Here is an 18,586-nt window from a genome sequence, read left to right as displayed (position 1 = left end):
GTAGACGCGTTTCGCGATGCGACGCGACCAATTCAAAAGAATCTTATTATTTATTATTATTTCTTGCGTGAGACGCATCGCGTCGCGTCGCGTGTCGCGTCTACCCTGGCCGCGGCCTTACGTCAAGGCCGACTTCCGTCAACTTCCTGGGTAAGAATATTTCGTTGCCAAGTCTAAGTTCGATGTTCCGGAGGATGTTCGAAAGAAGAAATTATCGAAGTTCCTGATCTGGCAGGCGATTTGTGGATGTGGTGAAAAAAGCGCTCCGTTCATAACTTCCGGAACAATCAACGGTGCGATTTACACGGAAGAGTGCCTTAAGAAGCGTCTCTTGCCATTCATAAGGAAGCACAAAGGATCAACTCTGTTTTGGCCTGACCTAGCATCTTGTCACTACGCTCGAAACGTGTTGGAGTGTTACCGAGCCAACGGATTCATTTTTGTGACCCACCGGAACTTCGCCCAATTGAATAATTCTGGGCAATTATGAAGACGGAACTTCGCAAAAAGGAAGGTGGGATGGGAGACGGAATAGAATAAAACAATTTTTTAAATCATAACTCATTAATAGTTTTTCATTCCCTGAAAATTTCAAGAAAATCTGATAATCGGTTTAATTTTGATGAGTAAATATGTGTGTGCTATTTTTAACGAATACACCCTTTAGTAAATATTTCAGTAGCACTTTTAAGTCTAACGTCCAACTGATTCTTTACAATTTCCTCAACCCAAATCCATATTGACGACATTACGAGATAAAGTAGGGACAGAACTACTTCGGCCTAAGCGCCCATTTTGGGCCTATCAATCAGAAAACATTAAATAAATCCATGATTTCAGCGTTATCAGGTAAATTATGCGTTTGGTAGGATACTTTACTTCAAATGCTACCGAACGAAGTCAATATGAACGCGCGATATGAATGTTTGCATCCAATATTCTCAATTACAAATGAAGCGCTCCGACCGAATCAATCTTTATCTTCATCCGATAGGCCGAAGTGAATTCATTGGCGTTTCAATGCGTTAGGCCTAGTTTAGAATCCGTAGGCCGAGTTTGGCGTCAAGAAGCAGTGTTAGATTTTTAACAATATCTCAACGATTGGTTTCTCTTTATCAAATCTTACGGTACGTACAGAAAAGTAAATACATTTGGAAGCCATCAGTAATAATAACATTCCGTTTGGTGCTAAGCTTCGCTAGATTAAGAAAGAATTAGTGTGAGTTTTGCTGAATAGGCCGGAAATGGGGTAGTTAACCCTGCATTCTTTAATTCAAACATCGCAATTGTTTTCTGCTTGTCCTCTGACTTCATATCTGGCCATTTTTTTCTTTATTTGGATAAATGTCATTCAAAACTTCAATAAGGGAATTTTGCTTGAATTTTAGGAATGTGAGGCTGTTTAGCTAACAAAGAACTATAAGAACTATATATATGAAATAAACGGTGTTCGAATAATCCATATTTTTGTATTGCATGGCGAGATTTATCCAAGTCGTAGTGTTTCTAGACAGCTTAATGTTGGCACTTCAGTCATGCGACTTCACAAATCACTTCTAGATAGAGCTGGAATTAGGGCGTAACAGCTTTTGTAAACAATGACTCAATATCACCATTAGGTAGGGGAAGCCTTGCCCTATTTGATGGTTATGTTTGTTTGCGTGGGCGCGCCTTGAATTCCTATAAATCATCGAGAGAAGTCATTGTTTAAAAAAGCTGTTAGGCCCTAATTCCAGCTCTATCTAGACTTGAGGATTCAATCGATGACGTAATGATACGTGGATTAATTTGTGTGAATTTTGTGACCCCAAACCGGCACTTTCGATAGCCATAATTGTCACAGTGCTACCAACATACATGTACTTTTGATTGATTATGAGGATCACCAATTTATTTACATTCCCCACTGGTGTTTAGGGTGGTCTGAGGTGTTGCGTTGTGAAGAAGTGATCAACATTTTTCGCTTGCGGATGTGTGAATGTGAAAGATAAAGAGACAAAAAAAATGTGATCCAGTTATCAGAATTCCTTACACAGTGACACGCGCTCAGAAAGCATCGTGTGTACAATTTGGATGGCACCGGTTCCGCCACTGCCGGAATGCTTGGTGGCTGCATGTACACAATAATTGCAGCCAGTGCACGCAGCACGAGTGTTGTAGTAGAAGTGACAGTGAAGATATACAGAGTTTTGTACATTAGAGATAATAGGAAGGGATGGGATAGTTAGTACACAAAAGATAGTCGAAGGTAGTGTTTTTTAGTAACGATAGTCGGAGAAAAAGATTGAAAAGAAGATAGAATTACACAAAATGCAAGTTTTCGACAGTATTTTTTTAAAAAGTACAACAGTTCCCCGAGAACGGTGCGTTGGGTAATTTATTCGTCCCACTGCTGGCATTCGGTTGGGGGATTGTTGTATTCAAAGTTGGTTAATTTATTTTGTACAAGTACTGTCTCCCTCACAGAACTGTTAGTACTTACATTGCAGGATCCTCCCAGAAAGCTAGGGATCTTTTCCGTTGGTATGTAGTGCTCTAATCCATCTTCGATGTGTAAGCAATCCGGACCACCGAAGAATAAGAATTTTGAACGGGTATTTTCATCTGTGTAATAGACGAGGAGGCATTAATTTCGCTGAATAGATCGCCGAGTACCACCGAAACGTACCGATAAACGCACTAACGATGGTCCACAGGACCGGGAACACACGTGGTGCCCTCACGATCAGCACCCGGCCCATGGTTTCCGGGTAGTTTTTCTCGACGGTTTCGATTATCCTCAGCAGTGCCTTCACTCCCGGTCGCCAGAGGTGACGCATCGATAGTCCGTCCAGGTCAACCAACAGACACCAATTCCAAATTGGTTTTCCGAAAAATTTTGTAGCCTCCTTCATGAGCTTCAAACCTTCCTCGCAAATGTGCAGCGTCTGAAAGAGAGGAGCAGCAGAATCGCAATCAGTGTATGTTGCATTGGATTGGTGTATGAGTATGTATAGACTATCTTCAGTGTGGGCGTAAAATGCAGTCAGAATAGAACGAACATATAGGTAAAAACAAAGGCGGAAGCAGAAGGTCGCGATTGCAGTAAACTGTTGCTGCGGCATGTTAGTTATTACTCAGTGAAAACGAGTCCCATTATACAGTATGCAATTAAGTATGCGGAAAGTGATTGACCTGGGAATTGCATGTTTGCATTGTTTAGTGCCGAATCAATCGGCAGAATAGATTTATATGTACATCACGTCGTAATGACCGAGTACTAGATTTAAGAATATTAGACAAACCTACCAGTTTCAACAGTTCGTCCTCGCCGACGGATTTGAGCAAACCCTTCACATCCATGTTTCCCAACCGCAGGACATACAGCGGTCGACCGTCCTTGTCGTGGTGGTGCCATCCTCCGGGGAAATATTTTTCCACCACCACCGGGGTCTTGTACTCGCTGAGAATGTCATCGAGCCGGTGTTCCTCGCGCCACTGCAACGACTCCTGCAACATGCTACTGGCCTTGTCGATACTGAAGTCACGTGCTCTCAGGAATCGCAGCAATGTTTGATAGTCTGGCACTTTGCGTTCGTGATTGGTTTCTTCGATCTTTTTCCGGAATTGAACCAGCTGGGATTCCTGCAGCGGTGACAACTGGCCCAAGTACGTGGCAATGTAGTCCGCGTCCAGTATGCTGTTATCACGGGTAAGGGGCGGTTTTTCGCTGGAAATTGATACTGTCGTTGTACTGGTAGCCGCGGGCTCCGTAGTTTCGCTTTCCTTCCATCTGCATAGAATAAAAATCGTTAGATTAGTGTTTACGAAACTCGTACTCGAAGTCACTCACCTATCCACATGCGTGATTCCTTCTTTTTTCAGTTCGTTGATGAAGAATTCGATAATTTCCTTGCCCTTTTGCGTGGTTTGCGAGTACTGCTTCATGCCCATCTTTTCCATCGAGTGTTCGAAGCCGAAGAAATTCTTAATATCCAACGTCGCCGTCTGATCGAAGCAGGTCCAGTCAGGGTTTTCCGGATGGGCATAGTAGCGGCATTTTTCGAATATTTCAATTCTCGACGAAAACGTTTCGTTGGTAGCTTCGATGTTCAGAGTTCGGGCCTTCATGTCCAGGAAGTTCATCTGAAGGAAGTAAGCCACGTCGATGCCGATGATCTTCTTGAACAGATAGGGCGCATCAACGGCCAACTTGCAGCGTCGTTTCGTTTCCCGCTTGGCTCCGTTGTCTATGACTGCATCTTCGATGACTTCACAGTCCAGCACGATTGGCATCTGGGGGCAAATAGGGAAGCGGCGTTCGTATGCCTGGAAAATAAAAATAAAAACGAAAGGACATCAATCAATCATTGCGTCAAACGATATGTAAATTGAGTTCGGATTAACAGTTCATTAGTTGGATGATATAATCACTCCTTTCGCCTAGGCAATTCACATTGATTAGGCAGAACATTGTCAACGTTCCTTCGCTCACCATGAAACCGAACGAAACACCAATAAATAATTAATATTAACGGTTTGTGGGCGTTCTACGTCACTCAATAGCAGGACAACAAATGGAGGTCAAAGCCAAACAGTTAATTGATTGGTTTAGCGCGAATAGAAGGCGTTGAAATGGATATATCTAACCATCAAACCACCAAACCACCCAAAGTCAACACCCCATAATGTCCCAAATTCACTGTGCGACCCAAGCGTGGGCGTTGAAAAGTGGAAAAACCCTCACACTGGCGTATCTGGAGAGGTTGAGGCGCTTCTTTCGTTCAACACATGTGTTGATGTATGTGCACTCAGATTCCGCCATACATTATTCCACCGCCCACCACATACCGGTGGTTGATGGGGTGAGCTAGCATATCAGGACACACTGCTAACTGCCATCGTCCTATCGGTAGGGAGGGATGTAGTTTAGGCTAACAATGACACAGCAGCAGGATGAGATGACGTAGGACGGACGAGACTTGTTACGGCTCAGTGGATACAAAAAGTGCTTGTGGTGCCCCCGGAGTGTATAAATAAATTTTAATCTTTGGATAATAGCGCACGTAACCACTCCACTTCGTGGAGCGCGACAGAATCGGTCCAAAATTCCACAATGTACAACAATAGACCGAGCACGGGTTCGGGCAAGCGTGATAGAATAAGGCATAAAGTCTAATAAAGGTGGTCCTTGATATACCTACACGGAACAACGAAAAGGTACCTAATATTGAGTTCCATTCACCCAGGTCAAAGGTTGCGTGCGGGAAGTTAATTTTCAATTCAAAGGCTTGAAGTAGTTGTTTTTTTCGCGCACAGGTAAACAAACTACTTACTACTAAGTTGTTTTCACCCAACGTCAACTTTAAACTACTCAATATTAAGTTGTGCATCACTTACATAACGTTAACTTCCCGCATCTGAAGACCCCTATTGGGTGGTTTACCTCTCCCTTTTTTGACAACCGTTGGGTAGTTGTTTTTTCCGTGCATATACAAGACCAAAATAAAACAAAAATCGATGAAGCGTAGGTAATCGCAACGCATCGTGTTACTGTTAACACAGTACAACATGGAGATGACATGATGTTTTTCTTTGCATGATTGATGGTTTCTTTGGTAGGACTCACAACCAGGCAAAGTAGATAGCCTAGTATAATCGCTCATTATCTGCAGTCATCACTGTTGTCAAATACGGGTGCGTTAACCTGGGCGATTTTTTTCTTCTGAGGAATTATTCATTGTTAAAGGGAGGAACAGAATTACAATGGAGGATTGTTTTGTAAGTTTGTTTTAGGATATAACTATTCATTTCGCTAGGAAGATCGACGAAGGGTACTAAGCTACCGGATTCAGAACATCGCTATTTAGAGTTGTCTCTGCAGGTAGACGGTATATGAGCTAATCGAGTGGCATTTCTTTTGTCAGTCACGCTAGACTTGGGGCCTACCACATATCTTGACTAACATTTGAAAAGGGCGGAAGAGCCTAAATGTTAACAAACTATATTTTGCCAAGTATAGAGAGAACAGTTCACAAACTACTCAATAAACATGAAAAAGTAGAAAAAAAAACATAATTTCTAGACTCATATTTGAAAAGGGCTGAAAATAACCATATCGAGAAAACCGCTTCCGAATTTTAATGTCCTGAAAATTGATCCCATTTCACGACTTCCCATTTCTGGATGATTTTTTGACGTAGAACTACCTCTGTGATTTCTATGGGGGTACAATTTGTGAACATCGAAAATGGAACATGTAACGTAATTATGAAAGATTTTGAACGTTAGTAACTCAGCTGCCCCCGGACCAATGTCAATAATTTTAACACCTGTCGATCAGAAATATTGAAACAAGAAACTATTGAAAAAGTGGTAAATGTCAAGCATTGTCCAAAAGCGTTGGAATAACTAACAAATCCACCAATTGCGTGCATGCATATGCTGCTTCCCCAATACTGTCATTAGAGAGGCGTTAGTAAATGAAACAAGTCGAAGTGGCATTCGCCTCCAATCTTCGGATGTGTGCGAATAGGGATAATGCAATTGCGTAATATTTTGCACACTCATTGCCATATTCAGAACGACCACACAAAATGCTCTCCAGAGTTGTAATCTTGTAACCAAACTTGGAAGCAGGAGTGCAAGTGATTTTGATCGATTCTCTTCATTGACTTTCTGTTTCTTTAATAACTCGACGACAAACACATTCATTGTTTGTTGTTCTGGATGATAGAAGAGCATAACAGAAATAGTGCAAAACAGGTTAGGGAAGCCATGGTCATCAAAAGAGAAAATCGATGAAGAGAATTGACTTTCACCCCTCTGCTTCTAAGACCCTTAATTAAGTAGTCGTCATAACAATGGAAACTAGCATCGCACCGCTTTTGGTTCTTGGGTTACACTTGCTGGTTACAATTCTGCTGTACGACATTTTCAGCTATTCGATTAAATGTTTATCGAATTTTCAATTATTCGAGCGCGTAACCGACATCCCTTCTTATTTCTACTCGTTTGATTTAGCGCAGTAGAGAAAATAAATAAAAGTACTAATTTATCTGAACAGACTTAGAGAAGAACCATGACGTGAAACAGGATCATAAATTGTTTAGCTTTAGCTGGGTGGACACTGATATTCTGCGGCCTTCCAACCTGTTGCAGCCACTAGTTCAACCCCTGTCCAGCAGCAGACGGGCCGACAGTCTTGCGAGGGCCCAATCATTGAACCGAAGAATATGCGATTGTCCAGTCCGATTTGCTGATCCAGCTGCCTACACGTCATCATCATCTTCCAAAGGCTTTAAGCCTGTACTACCATCGGCCCTTTTCAGGGCCACCAAGATTTTCCAAAAGAGTTAAATTTCTGAACATGTCCCAGCTAAAATTTATATCCAAAGGTTCTTTTCAGGGCAATCACACTAAATAAAGGGTGTCCACGATGAAATTGCCACACTATGAAATTGCTCTAACTTTTTAACCGTTGGGTAGAATTTAATGAAAATTTGGGTGGATTTAGTTCATAGTGCATTATTTACATCCTGCAAGTTTTAAAGTCCTGTGATCAAAACTCGCGGAAATGGATGCGAAAGAACAGCTCGTGCGTGATAAAATCTTGCGCATTCATCACGAGAACAAGGATCTCTCGCATCGTTCCATCGCTAAAACGTTGGGAATCGCGAATTCCACGGTGTCGCGAGTGATTAAGCGGTTCGAGGAACGGTTGACCACCGATCGGAAGCCCAGAAGTGAAGGAAAAAGTATTCCGTACAACACCAAAAATCACAACCGCGTAGTTGGGGCCTTCAATCGAAATCCGAACGCCTCCGTTAGGGATGTGGCTAAGAAGCTGCACCTAAGCCAAAGTTTTGTCCAGAAGGCCAAAACTAAGGCTGGGCTTCGAACGTTCAAGGTACAAAAGGCCCCTAATCGCGACGAGAAGCAGAACAAGTCCGCCAAAACCCGTGCCAGGAAGTTGTACCTCAACATGCTGACGAAAGTTGAATGCTGCATCATGGACGACGAAACATATGTGAAGGCCGACTTCAAACAGATCCCCGGCAACCTGTTTTTCACGGCCAAGGATAAGTTCAGCGTTCCGGAGCATGTCCGCACTCAGAAGATGTCCAAATTTGCGAAGAAATTCCTGGTTTGGCAAGCCATCTGCACGTGCGGGAAGCGGAGTGCACCTTTCGTGACCCAGGACACGATGAACGGACAGGTGTACATAAAAGAGTGCCTCCAGAAGCGGCTGCTTCCTCTCCTGAAGGCCCACAACGTCCCAACAATCTTCTGGCCGGATTTGGCCTCATGCCACTACTCCAAGGACGTGCTGAAGTGGTATGCGGACAATAAGGTCAATTTTGTGCCGAAAATGTTCAACCCTCCCAACACTCCGGAGCTCCGCCTCATCGAGAAGTACTGGGCGATTATGAAGCAGCACCTTCTTAAACGACCTAAGGTAGTGAAGACAGTCGAGGAACTGAAGAAAGTATGGGTTTACATGCAAAAAACGGTTGATTCACAGGTTGTGCAGAATCTTATGGCCGGGGTTAAGGCCAAGGTGCGGGCATTTGCGTATGGACTGTAAATAAAATACGAGTAAAATGGTAAAATGAAGTTTAATAGTTATTTCTCAATCCCTGAAAATTTGATGGCAATCGGATGAAAACTCGAATTTTGCGAATCAATTTTGTGTGTGGCAATTTCATCGTGGACACCCTTTAGTATACACAGGGAGAAACCCGCTCAAATTTCTATTCCTACACAAATCACAATGTGGCAGTTAACAAATAACATTTCCGGAGTGATTTGAGATTTGGGCGTAATTGCATTTGTAAACAAACACGTCAATCGCCGATTTCGCGTGAATGAAAGCTCAATTTTGAAAACAAATAACATTATGAGGTGAAGAAATTATTCTTCTTTCATTTGGCATAGCTTGTTGATTAAGGTTTTATTCACGAGAAATCGGCGATTGACATGTTTGTTTACTAAAGCAATTACGCCCAAATCTCAAATCACTCCGGATTTATTATATAATACCACTTAGTCCTACGTCACCATTGCGTACAACCACATAGGGCTGTCCCTTGTAGTTTTTAGCTTGAAAAATAGAGAATAAGGACTGTTCGTTTTATAAGACAGATGTCTTTATTTCAATATACGAAGTTCAATTTTTACCTAACTTTTTCGTGCAGTTCGTTCAGTAAACAAAACCTTGGGTGTGACAGTTGAATTTAATGCCTGTTTTATATTCTAAAAAAATTAAAGAGTTGTGTCCTAGACACGTCCGCATTATGACGTAGAACCAACAATCAATACGAAACTAACGATTTTAAATTGGCTCACTACTTGACTAGCCTATTGGTCCCAAGCAAACGATTAACGTACCCCATTCTAGTCGAAATTCTAGTACTACACTATGTTTGTTTCGATTCGCTATGAAAGTTTGACAGATAAAATGAGGGGTTAGTGGATTTTCCTATGTTTCGAGAGGTGAATCGATTAGCTTGGGACCGAAGAGAGTACCAGAGCTGAGCCAAAAAGTTGAGCTCGTTTCTTTGGGACCTTCTGGTCTTAGAGTTACCTCTATGCTAGTACTTCAAAAAGGGTAACTTTTGAGGCAAGACAGGGTGTCCTCAACAAGTTAAGGGAACAGGATGCACTAGATGTCCACAACAGGTACAGCAAAACATCACATAGACGCCCTTATTCACACTAACTACTCAGGGGGTAGAAGGTCAAGAAGAGCCACCGCCGCCAACTAAAGCTTGAACCGGGTACCTGGGACTCCCACGATAAACCCGCGGCAATGGTCAGCAGACGATGCCCTGTGCGTATTTAGTATGTAATATGTTTTATTTGGATACTCAAAATGTTTGAAGCCATGCGTCATCTAAACCCTAATTTGCATCACCACAAATACACTCTTCAACTGGAACGTACTCACCAAATCACTACACCCGGGAGCGCATTCCCGATGCTTCCACGCATATTTTTCTCTAGTCATCCCTAAACAATTCCTCCTCCAGCGACTCCAACCACACAACAACCAAATATCACTTTTCTTTTTCAAAATACTCCGTGCACAAAAGCAATGCACATCGCAAAACCCTAACAATAGATCAGGGCCGTTCTCATCACCACGTAAATAAACTGAAATCAAAATTTTCACTCGCGATAGCACAAATTTCTAGTCCGGGAGAAAAAATCAAACCACGCAGGTAGCGCCAAATCTTCTGATGCTTGAAATTTTTGAAACATGATGAATCATGTTTTCTTTCTCGATTCTAAAACTTCTCGGAAAGCGAGAAAACCAAAAATCCACCACACACGTATAACCGTCCGGGAGGGAGAGTGCCAGCGCTATCCGGCAAATGCAGCCGAAAACTATGAAAGCGAAAGCACGCACAAAACAGAGAGCAAACTTTAGACACAACCGTATCCGAAAGGGGTTCGAAACTAAAGCCCTACAGTAAAAGTATGGACGTCTGTCAAAAGTTGTTCCAATCGAACCGTCAAAATGCACCGCTTTGCTCGATTGGAACAGCTTTTTTCAGTTTTGTGGTGACAGTCGTCCAGACTTTAACTAGAGGGCTTTATTCGAAACTCATCCAGCTTGAGAAGAAACTTTCTGTGACATCAAAATTACACACCAAATTTAAACCGCTGAAAATCAGCAAAATTTTGTTGATTTTAGACTTGATGAAAGGTCAGCAAACGTTCCAGCAAAATAATGCTGCTGACTTTTCCAGCAATTCCAACATCTGTCAAAATTACAACATTTTACTGAAAATCAGTAATGATTTCAGCAATATTTATTAACTGATTTTTTCAGCAATCCAAAATTCTGACATTTGGTAGAATTATGCTGATAAAACTTTTAACCTCAGTAAATCAAATTTGTTTTCACTGGGAACTTCAAGCTTCTATAAAAGATAGTTAATACAAAATAAAGACAAAATCGACAGGCTCTTTTCCATGTATAATTTATTAAATTTAATCAGTGTCCTACACACCAAATTTAAATCGCCGAAAATCAGCAAAATTTGGCTGATTTTAGACTTGATGAAAGATCAGCACACGTTTCAGCAAAATAATGCTGCTGAATTTTTCAGCAATTCCAACTTCTGTCAAAATGACAACCTTTTACTGAAAATCAGCAATATTTCTTTACTGATCTTTCAGCAATTCAAAATTTTGACATTTGGCAGCATTTTGCTGATTAAACTATGAAATTCAGTAAATTGAATTTGTTTTCACTATATGAGCTTCCAGCTTAACTGTAAAAGATCGTTGATACCAATATACGAATAATAAAGATAAAATCGCCAGACTCTTTTCCAAGTATCATTTATTAAATATAACCAGTGTCCGAGCCAGTGTCCTTACCTACATAATTTTATTTATTTTTAGTTTTTTTTTACCTCGCAGGTGTACGAATGCAAAAATACTTGCGACTGTGATGCTAACAGTTTGACATCTCTTTACTGTGTGTCCTTCTTTATTCTTCTTTACCCAACTATTGTGTTGCTCCTCTCGTCATGAACAACGTAGTCATCTTAGACAGAAAGCAGTATAACTGAAATAAGACGCAACGAATCCGGGATTTACAAAATCCCGCAACCAATGTTTTCATTACTATGCCAGATGCAAACAAATACTATTTGCGGATCGTTTGTAAAGGATACTAACACTAAAAGAATCATTACAGCATTGACTCCATTAATCATACATGTATGGAAAGAGCTTATCATAAAATTTTCTCCTTTGTCATATTTTGTTTCAGCTACCTGAAACCCTATAAAAACAATAAACAACATCAGTAAGAACATTCAATATATGCATATTTAGTTGATACTACATATGATGCACATGAACTATTGGCCCCGTAAATCTATCTGGTGATTGAGTCTCAAATAAACGAATGAAAAAAAAAACAAAATCAAGGAATATTCAAATTTCTAAGAGAAATATTCGAGATATCAAACTTGGAAAGTTTAATAACAGAATTTCATTAATATGGACGTAATACACATAGATTCAAATAGCGGTGGTGGTGTAGTGGTAAGCGTGATTGCCTCTCACCCCAAAAGTCTTGGGTTCAATCCCTGAGACATACAATCTCTGATCACGCCTTCCTTCGGAAGGGAAGTTAAGCCGTTGGTCCCCGGTTCATGAGTTGATGATGGGTCTAAAGGTAGGGTCCAGGTGTGGGAGCTGCCTCCCTGGCATCGGTAGCATTGGTACTCAGTACGGAAAACAAGATCGGCGGAAAACAAAGCAAAGAAGAAGAAGAAGAGAAAAAAACAGATACAAATAAAATTTTCGGTTGATTTTGGATCCTGGTTAGTTGCCGGTTTTTACAGTTCAGTGCAATATCACAGATAAGGTACAATGCTAGTGTGTACGACTGATACTATTTCTCAGGCTAAAGCCCTGTTTAGACGCTTTAATTCGGCGTTCAACTCAATTGGTCAATGTTCAACTTTTTGCAGTGGCGTCCCTAACCTCACTTTTTACCTGTGCACAAACTTTCAAAACCAGATTTAATGCCATATTCATAATCGAATCGGTTGAAAAATACACTCAATCTTCTAGTTTACTCGATATCTATCCATTGCAAGCAATATTTTGATAATTGTTAATGTTTTGAGAGTTGGTGCACAGGTAGATTGAGGTTAAGGAAACGCCACTGACATTTGTATTTCGACCACCAGATCAGGGGTGTGTTGAATCAACTCACTTGAACCGGTTATGTTGGCCTTTAAGGTCTGACCAATCTTGTAGTTCAAAGTGACTTGACATCGAATAGAACAAGTTGGATTTCGACGAAGTTCAACACACTTGAACTGCAAATTAAGCGTCTAGAAAGTTGGCCGATGTCTGTTTTTTAAGGTTCGCTTTCAAGTCACCATCAGATCGCGGGTGAACCGTGTACGTTCCTCTGTAGGCGCAAATACACGGTTTAAGTGAGTTGATTCAACTAACCTCCGATCTGGTGGTCTTTTTTTAAGTAGCTTGAAAGCAAACATGAAAAACTGACATCGGCCAACTTTGTGGATGCTCAATTTGCAGTTCCAAATTAATTTAATGCTTAATTTTAGATTATCCTATTGCTTCTATTTACATTGGTAATCTGAGGCTATAACGGGTAATAGTTCACGTTCCAATATGCGTGATGGAAGTGCCTTTATGTGGGTCAAGTTTTTCTGCTGGCAACTGTAGGGCGGTTGAACGAGAATGCTCCTCCCGAAGCATCATCCTTTGTGCCTTTCGACCACATCGCCAAATAAAAAATCTAGTACACACAAAAAAATAAATAATATCGATGGTGATGTATGAAATATTGATGTGATTGCAAAAGCTAGATACAATATTACACCCATGGATGTAAATTTGATCGCAATTTTTGTGTACATCGTACAATGTAATATTACACAACCGATGGAATGACCTTTGTGCAGCAGTTTCGATGTAATATTCAACAACTTTTTTTTTCCAGTGCAGGTTCGAGTCCATGACCATTTGCTTATGAAGCAAACGGTATAGCCAACTACGTTACAGCCCCCCACTTCCCTGAATTTATTACTTTGGGATACTATTGTTTACCAACACCCAGAGTTCCCAGCAATCATAAACCATCCGCCCAGTTCCTCTGGTTCCCCGGATGGTGCTACATAAGCCGAAGGAAACAATAATACTCTTACTCTTCCACTATCAATATTCCATCCAACCGACCATAAAAAAGCTCTTCCCAATCCCGCAGATATCCAAAGTGTAGCGTATATATTTATGTCTTTAAGTGCTAATCTCCAGCTGCAACCGGCACGTTTCTAGGTTTTGGTTCTCTTCAGCCCATCGATCTTGATGTCCACTCTTTGCCAGCGAGAGTCTGAGTGTAGATGTGTATGATGATGATGGTGCTTAGCTATGCTACTTTCAAGGTTCTTTCAATCAGCTTTGAGAGACTCTTATTCGTCCGTTTTTCTTCTGTTCCAACTACTGCGGTGTATCTCGTCGTGTCCATGTACCGGCTGAATTGGTCTTTGGTAACAATAAATCTCTGCTCGGATATAATCGGATAACTTTGTCTTGTTGTTGTTGCTCTTGTTCCTTTATGATGTAGTGCGAAACGATGCGGTGCACTTGTCTCCATTTGAATGAGGCTGCTGCATCTGACAGGAAAAAAAAAGCGCACGTGTGTATGCATTACTTAGAAGGTCACCACGTAAATAAGTAATTGATGCGGATGAGTCATGCCGGTTCGATTTTTGGTAAAAAATTTCGACAAACAGGCGTCAAGTTTCTGTTTTTCCGCGGTTTGGTTTTCCACTTTTATGATGATTGGAGCTCGCTACACACTTAGAAAAAATTACCGACTTCGGTAATTCATTTACCGAATTCTCAACAGCTGAACGGTCGGTAATGTTTTCGGTAATCGAGAACATTACCGAAAAATCTGTAAACTGAATCAGCAAAATTAGCTGTCAAATTTACCGAACGATCAGTAACGTTTACCGAAAAAATAAGCATGATTTGTAATCGACTTTACCGGAGAACTGTAATTTTGAAGTCGATATGGAAAATGAAATTTACCGAAAGATCTGTAGTTTTTTAAAAGGTTACCGACTCAACTGTAATTCGCCTAAATATTGTTTCAAGGTATTTTCTTGGTTTTATCAATTGAATTAAATAATTTTCCTTATCCTTTATTTTATTTTATTCTTACGGATATGCTTTTCGTAAATCTAAAAACCCAAAACTTACTCGTAGCGCTGGCGGTCACTGCAATCCATGCAAATATTTGGCTCCAGTTGTGGTCAATGTATTAAAGTTGAAAATTGCTGCCGGTATAAAATTTCTCTTCTTATATGGTCATTGATATGTCGGTGCAGTCCGGTAACATAGCCTGGTACTTGCGACCGACAGAAAAAATCGGCCATCTGTAACAATGGGTGTTTATTTAGATAACGAAATACCATACTTACGGAAAATATCTACGATTTGCTCATCTTTATGCGTTGCAGCTGGTCCATAAAAGCCTCCATCATTTCACTTTTTGTTTTTCATAACATTTTCCACTCACACACTTTTTTTTAAAGGTCGAAAACACATTACGGCGGATTTGACGTTTCTCGCTGTGAAAGCTACCGAACTCGGTAATGGAACGCTTTGTTTGCCGAAACTTCAGTAAAATATTTCACCGAAGTCAGTGATTAAGCTGATTTACAGATCTGCCGGTATTTTTTTTTACCGTTTTCGTTGAATTGAAATGAAATCACCGAAATTCGGTAATTTTATTTACAGTTTTCAGCAATATAGCGAGAAAATACCGAAACGTCTGTAATTTTTAGGATTACCGATCTAAGACGGTAATTTTATTTACCGAACTCAGGGTCTCTGTTTAAGTGTGTAGGAATGCCAGAAAATAGCTTGTGCGTGTTTTACTCGAGTGATTCTACTCGACACATGCTTGCACGTTGGGAGCGATGACTAATGACTAATGTATTAGGTACATGTTAATTGTTGAGTCAACATCGATTGATTGGTTGAACTCATTTCCATTAGACTATTTGCCAGTTTATTTACTAATACTTAAACCTTCCCAACCCTTTTCTTTGTTATGGTCAGCACACTTGGAGAGCTGCGCTCGCCTATAAATGGAACCAAATGCAGAGATTTTGAATTTCTCAACAGAAAATTTCAAACCATTCGCCTTGAACTGTTCGATTTCAAATAGATCTGCGAGGTACAATGTTTGGCGCCATAATTCAGTAGCCAAAGTCAACACTGATTATTACGAATCAGAGCAGAAAGTAACAACAATACATACATAAGTTGCACGTCCGGTTAAACCTAGTTGTGTGGTACAATATCAAACCTTCGGCGCGCCAAAAGCTTGCTTTAAAATCGCTGCTACCAATTTGCAATTTGTTTACTTGTAAGGTAGCAAATATTTGGCAACGACGTTGGCGACATGGTCACATACCGCCTCGCCTTCTTTCGTGCCTTCAGGAGCGAGCGCCAAAGTGTGATAAACAGCTACTTAGGTGCAAGGCGCGAAGAGACTTAGTAGCCGTGCACGCGCTTCGGGGCGGTTTTTGTACCGACAACAACAGAGAGGCGATAAATATATCTAATGGTCAGTGTATGCTCGCTTGTTGCTTTATTTTGTCGCCCAACAGCTGATGTTGATGCAAGCATTCATTTGTTCGTTTTCAATAGGTTTCTATAGGACTAGAAAACTTGTATTCTGATTTGATCAAATTTTAAACAGGTTCTATGAAGAATATCAGAGATTAGGCTCCAAGTTGAAGCATTTTTCTGTTCATGTCCAAGTATGTCTGCGAGGAAATATCGATAAAATCACAAGCTAGGTACAACGGCATTCGTCAGCAAAAGTTCTACAAAAATCTATTGCACGTGCCATTGAAAGTCTTGGATTTTTCCGTGATTCTTATGCATTCAAGATTTCTATCTCCGTTTCTAGAAACATTGACCTTAGAATGGGGCTTTTCATATCGGCTATTCAGTTTTACGTTATTGCGTAATCTTCTAAATTGCTTTTTGCAGGGTTGCCACTCAATTTAAAAAATTAAAATTTCCGGTTTTTTTTCTCGGGTGCTCAATATATTTTTTCAGTTTTCATATAAATAACTAAAAATGGTAAAAATGAAACTCTCCTCCACCCCTCTATTGAGAAACAACGTAAATTTTCTAAATTTTGAAAATATCTTAGGAAGGCATGGAAAATCATTTACATTCATTTCATACATTCATTTACATTCATTTGCCTCTAACTTTTTTCATCAACAGCATTCCGCAAAATTAAGTAAAGAGCTTTTGTAGATTTTATTATTAGCTACAACTTTTGCTCATAACTCAAATCTGTACCTCTTATGCATCACGAACTAGACCGGGCAGAACTTGTTACTGTTTTTCAGTGAATGTAAAATACATTCACTGAAAAACATTAGTGGCTTCTGTTCGCTTTGGCTCGTCATGCATAAGAGATACAGATTTGAGTTATGAACAAAAGTTGTAGCTAATAATAAAACCTACAAAAGCTCTTTACATTTTTTTGCGAAATGCTGTTGATGAAAAAAGTTAGAGGCAAATGAATGTAAATGAATGCACGAAGTGAATGCAAATGATTTTCCATGCCTGCTCTTAGGTTTCATAATTACCATAATTTACATAATTGTTGAAATCCAAAATTTTCAAGAACATTGCCTCCGAATTTTGAAATTCGTCTTCTATATTACATGTAAACAATTCAAAGAGCTCTAAGCCAAACTTATAGATTGCGCATATAAATTGTATTAGAAACAATGAGTTCCACGGAATAACATTTGATTTCTTGTGCTCAGAACTTTTTTAAAAAAATTACCTGAGAACATTTTCAATAATTTGAGGCTAGGCCAGTTTTTCGCATTTTTGTTTGTTAGATTTCTGACTTCAAATGAAGTTTAAACAAAGCCTCTTGGACTTTAACAAAATTTCAGGATTCTGAAACTTCGAAGCATTGGCTAGAGAATTATGATGAGAATGCCAAATGAGTTTTGAGAAATTTTAGGGAACATTATAACGGAATTTTGGGAGAGACTTTCAATGAAATTTGTCTAGAAATTTCAGGTATTTCAAGAAAATTATAAAGAGTACTATTAGGTGAATTCTGAACTTATCTAAGCAAACATTGACAATTTTTCATGATGCCGTACACAGAAATTCAAGCTCCAGGATTAACATATTATTTTAAATTCTGACTCTTCGATTGGGACACATAACATATGTGGAACTCGATCATCAAAAATCGACCCCATTTCATTGATAAATGGTCATTGATCTGTCAAATTGATTATACCAGCTGTAATATGAGAAAAGGGATCAAGGGGCTTGTCAATTCATTTAAATAATTCTACCGTGGTTTATAATTCTATGTGTTCCAAGCACTCCTGAACTCATGTCTTACTATTTCCTTAAGCATTTATGTGCTTTATTTATAATTATATAGCTAACTTTAACAAATTCATCACCTTTATTCACACAGCAAAACTGTGGTAAACTTAGAAGAAACATGTATGTAACATTTCCTTATTTGGACATTTTCTAATTTCTTGGAACTAATTGCATCAAACTTTAAATTCATTAGGTTTCGTAAGAGGAAAAACACGACCATGTAAATTTTTCAATTAAGTGCTTACATTTTACAAGGAGCACGATAAATGGTATCGAGCGCTGTAATATCCAAGATTTCAACACTCCCTATGTTTTTCAATTGCCTTCAATTGAAATTTTTTTCGACCACTATGGCTAAGGTCCCAGGGTGGGACTCCCAGCAAGATGTATCAAAGTTAAGCACTATTTACTAACGAAAATAATCGTTAATATGCATCAACTGGATATTTCATGCTGTAATCATAAGTTGACTCCCTAAAAGCACAGTTAACAATATTTCAACATACCACAGATATAATGATAGTTTCACACCTATTCAACGGAATCATCAAATCTTCGAAATGTTTGCATCAAATTACATGCAATCAACAAAATTTCCGTAATGAATCCAATGCAAACCAAAAAGATCGAAGAGTCGAAGAAATAT

At 39.8% G+C, this 18,586-nt stretch overlaps 1 protein-coding gene across 2 annotated transcripts in view; it reads right to left on the bottom strand.

The window, feature by feature from the left end:
• The window catches only part of retm (real-time), a 54,809-nt gene that overhangs the window by 17,660 nt on the left and 18,563 nt on the right, over nt 1-18,586 (bottom strand). The window contains exons 2-6 of one of the 2 annotated variants that reach the window (XM_065221260.1): nt 3,833-4,308; nt 3,289-3,772; nt 2,669-2,927; nt 2,483-2,604; nt 2,033-2,110 (exon numbers count right to left, since the gene is read on the bottom strand). In XM_065221260.1, coding sequence (XP_065077332.1) covers nt 2,033-2,110; nt 2,483-2,604; nt 2,669-2,927; nt 3,289-3,772; nt 3,833-4,308 — 1,419 coding nt within the window. The remainder of the gene's footprint in view (nt 1-2,032; nt 2,111-2,482; nt 2,605-2,668; nt 2,928-3,288; nt 3,773-3,832; nt 4,309-18,586) is intronic. The other variant, XM_065221261.1, reaches the window with a different exon arrangement.

The sequence above is a fragment of the Ochlerotatus camptorhynchus genome, unplaced genomic scaffold (genome assembly GCF_037179485.1).
Source record: "Ochlerotatus camptorhynchus isolate MF236.1 unplaced genomic scaffold, CSIRO-AGI_Acam_v1.1 ptg000012l, whole genome shotgun sequence".
In the NCBI taxonomy this organism is placed as follows: domain Eukaryota; kingdom Metazoa; phylum Arthropoda; class Insecta; order Diptera; family Culicidae; genus Ochlerotatus; species Ochlerotatus camptorhynchus.
Note: the sequence above shows the minus strand (reverse complement) of the source record. Positions and strands in the feature narration are given on the sequence as shown.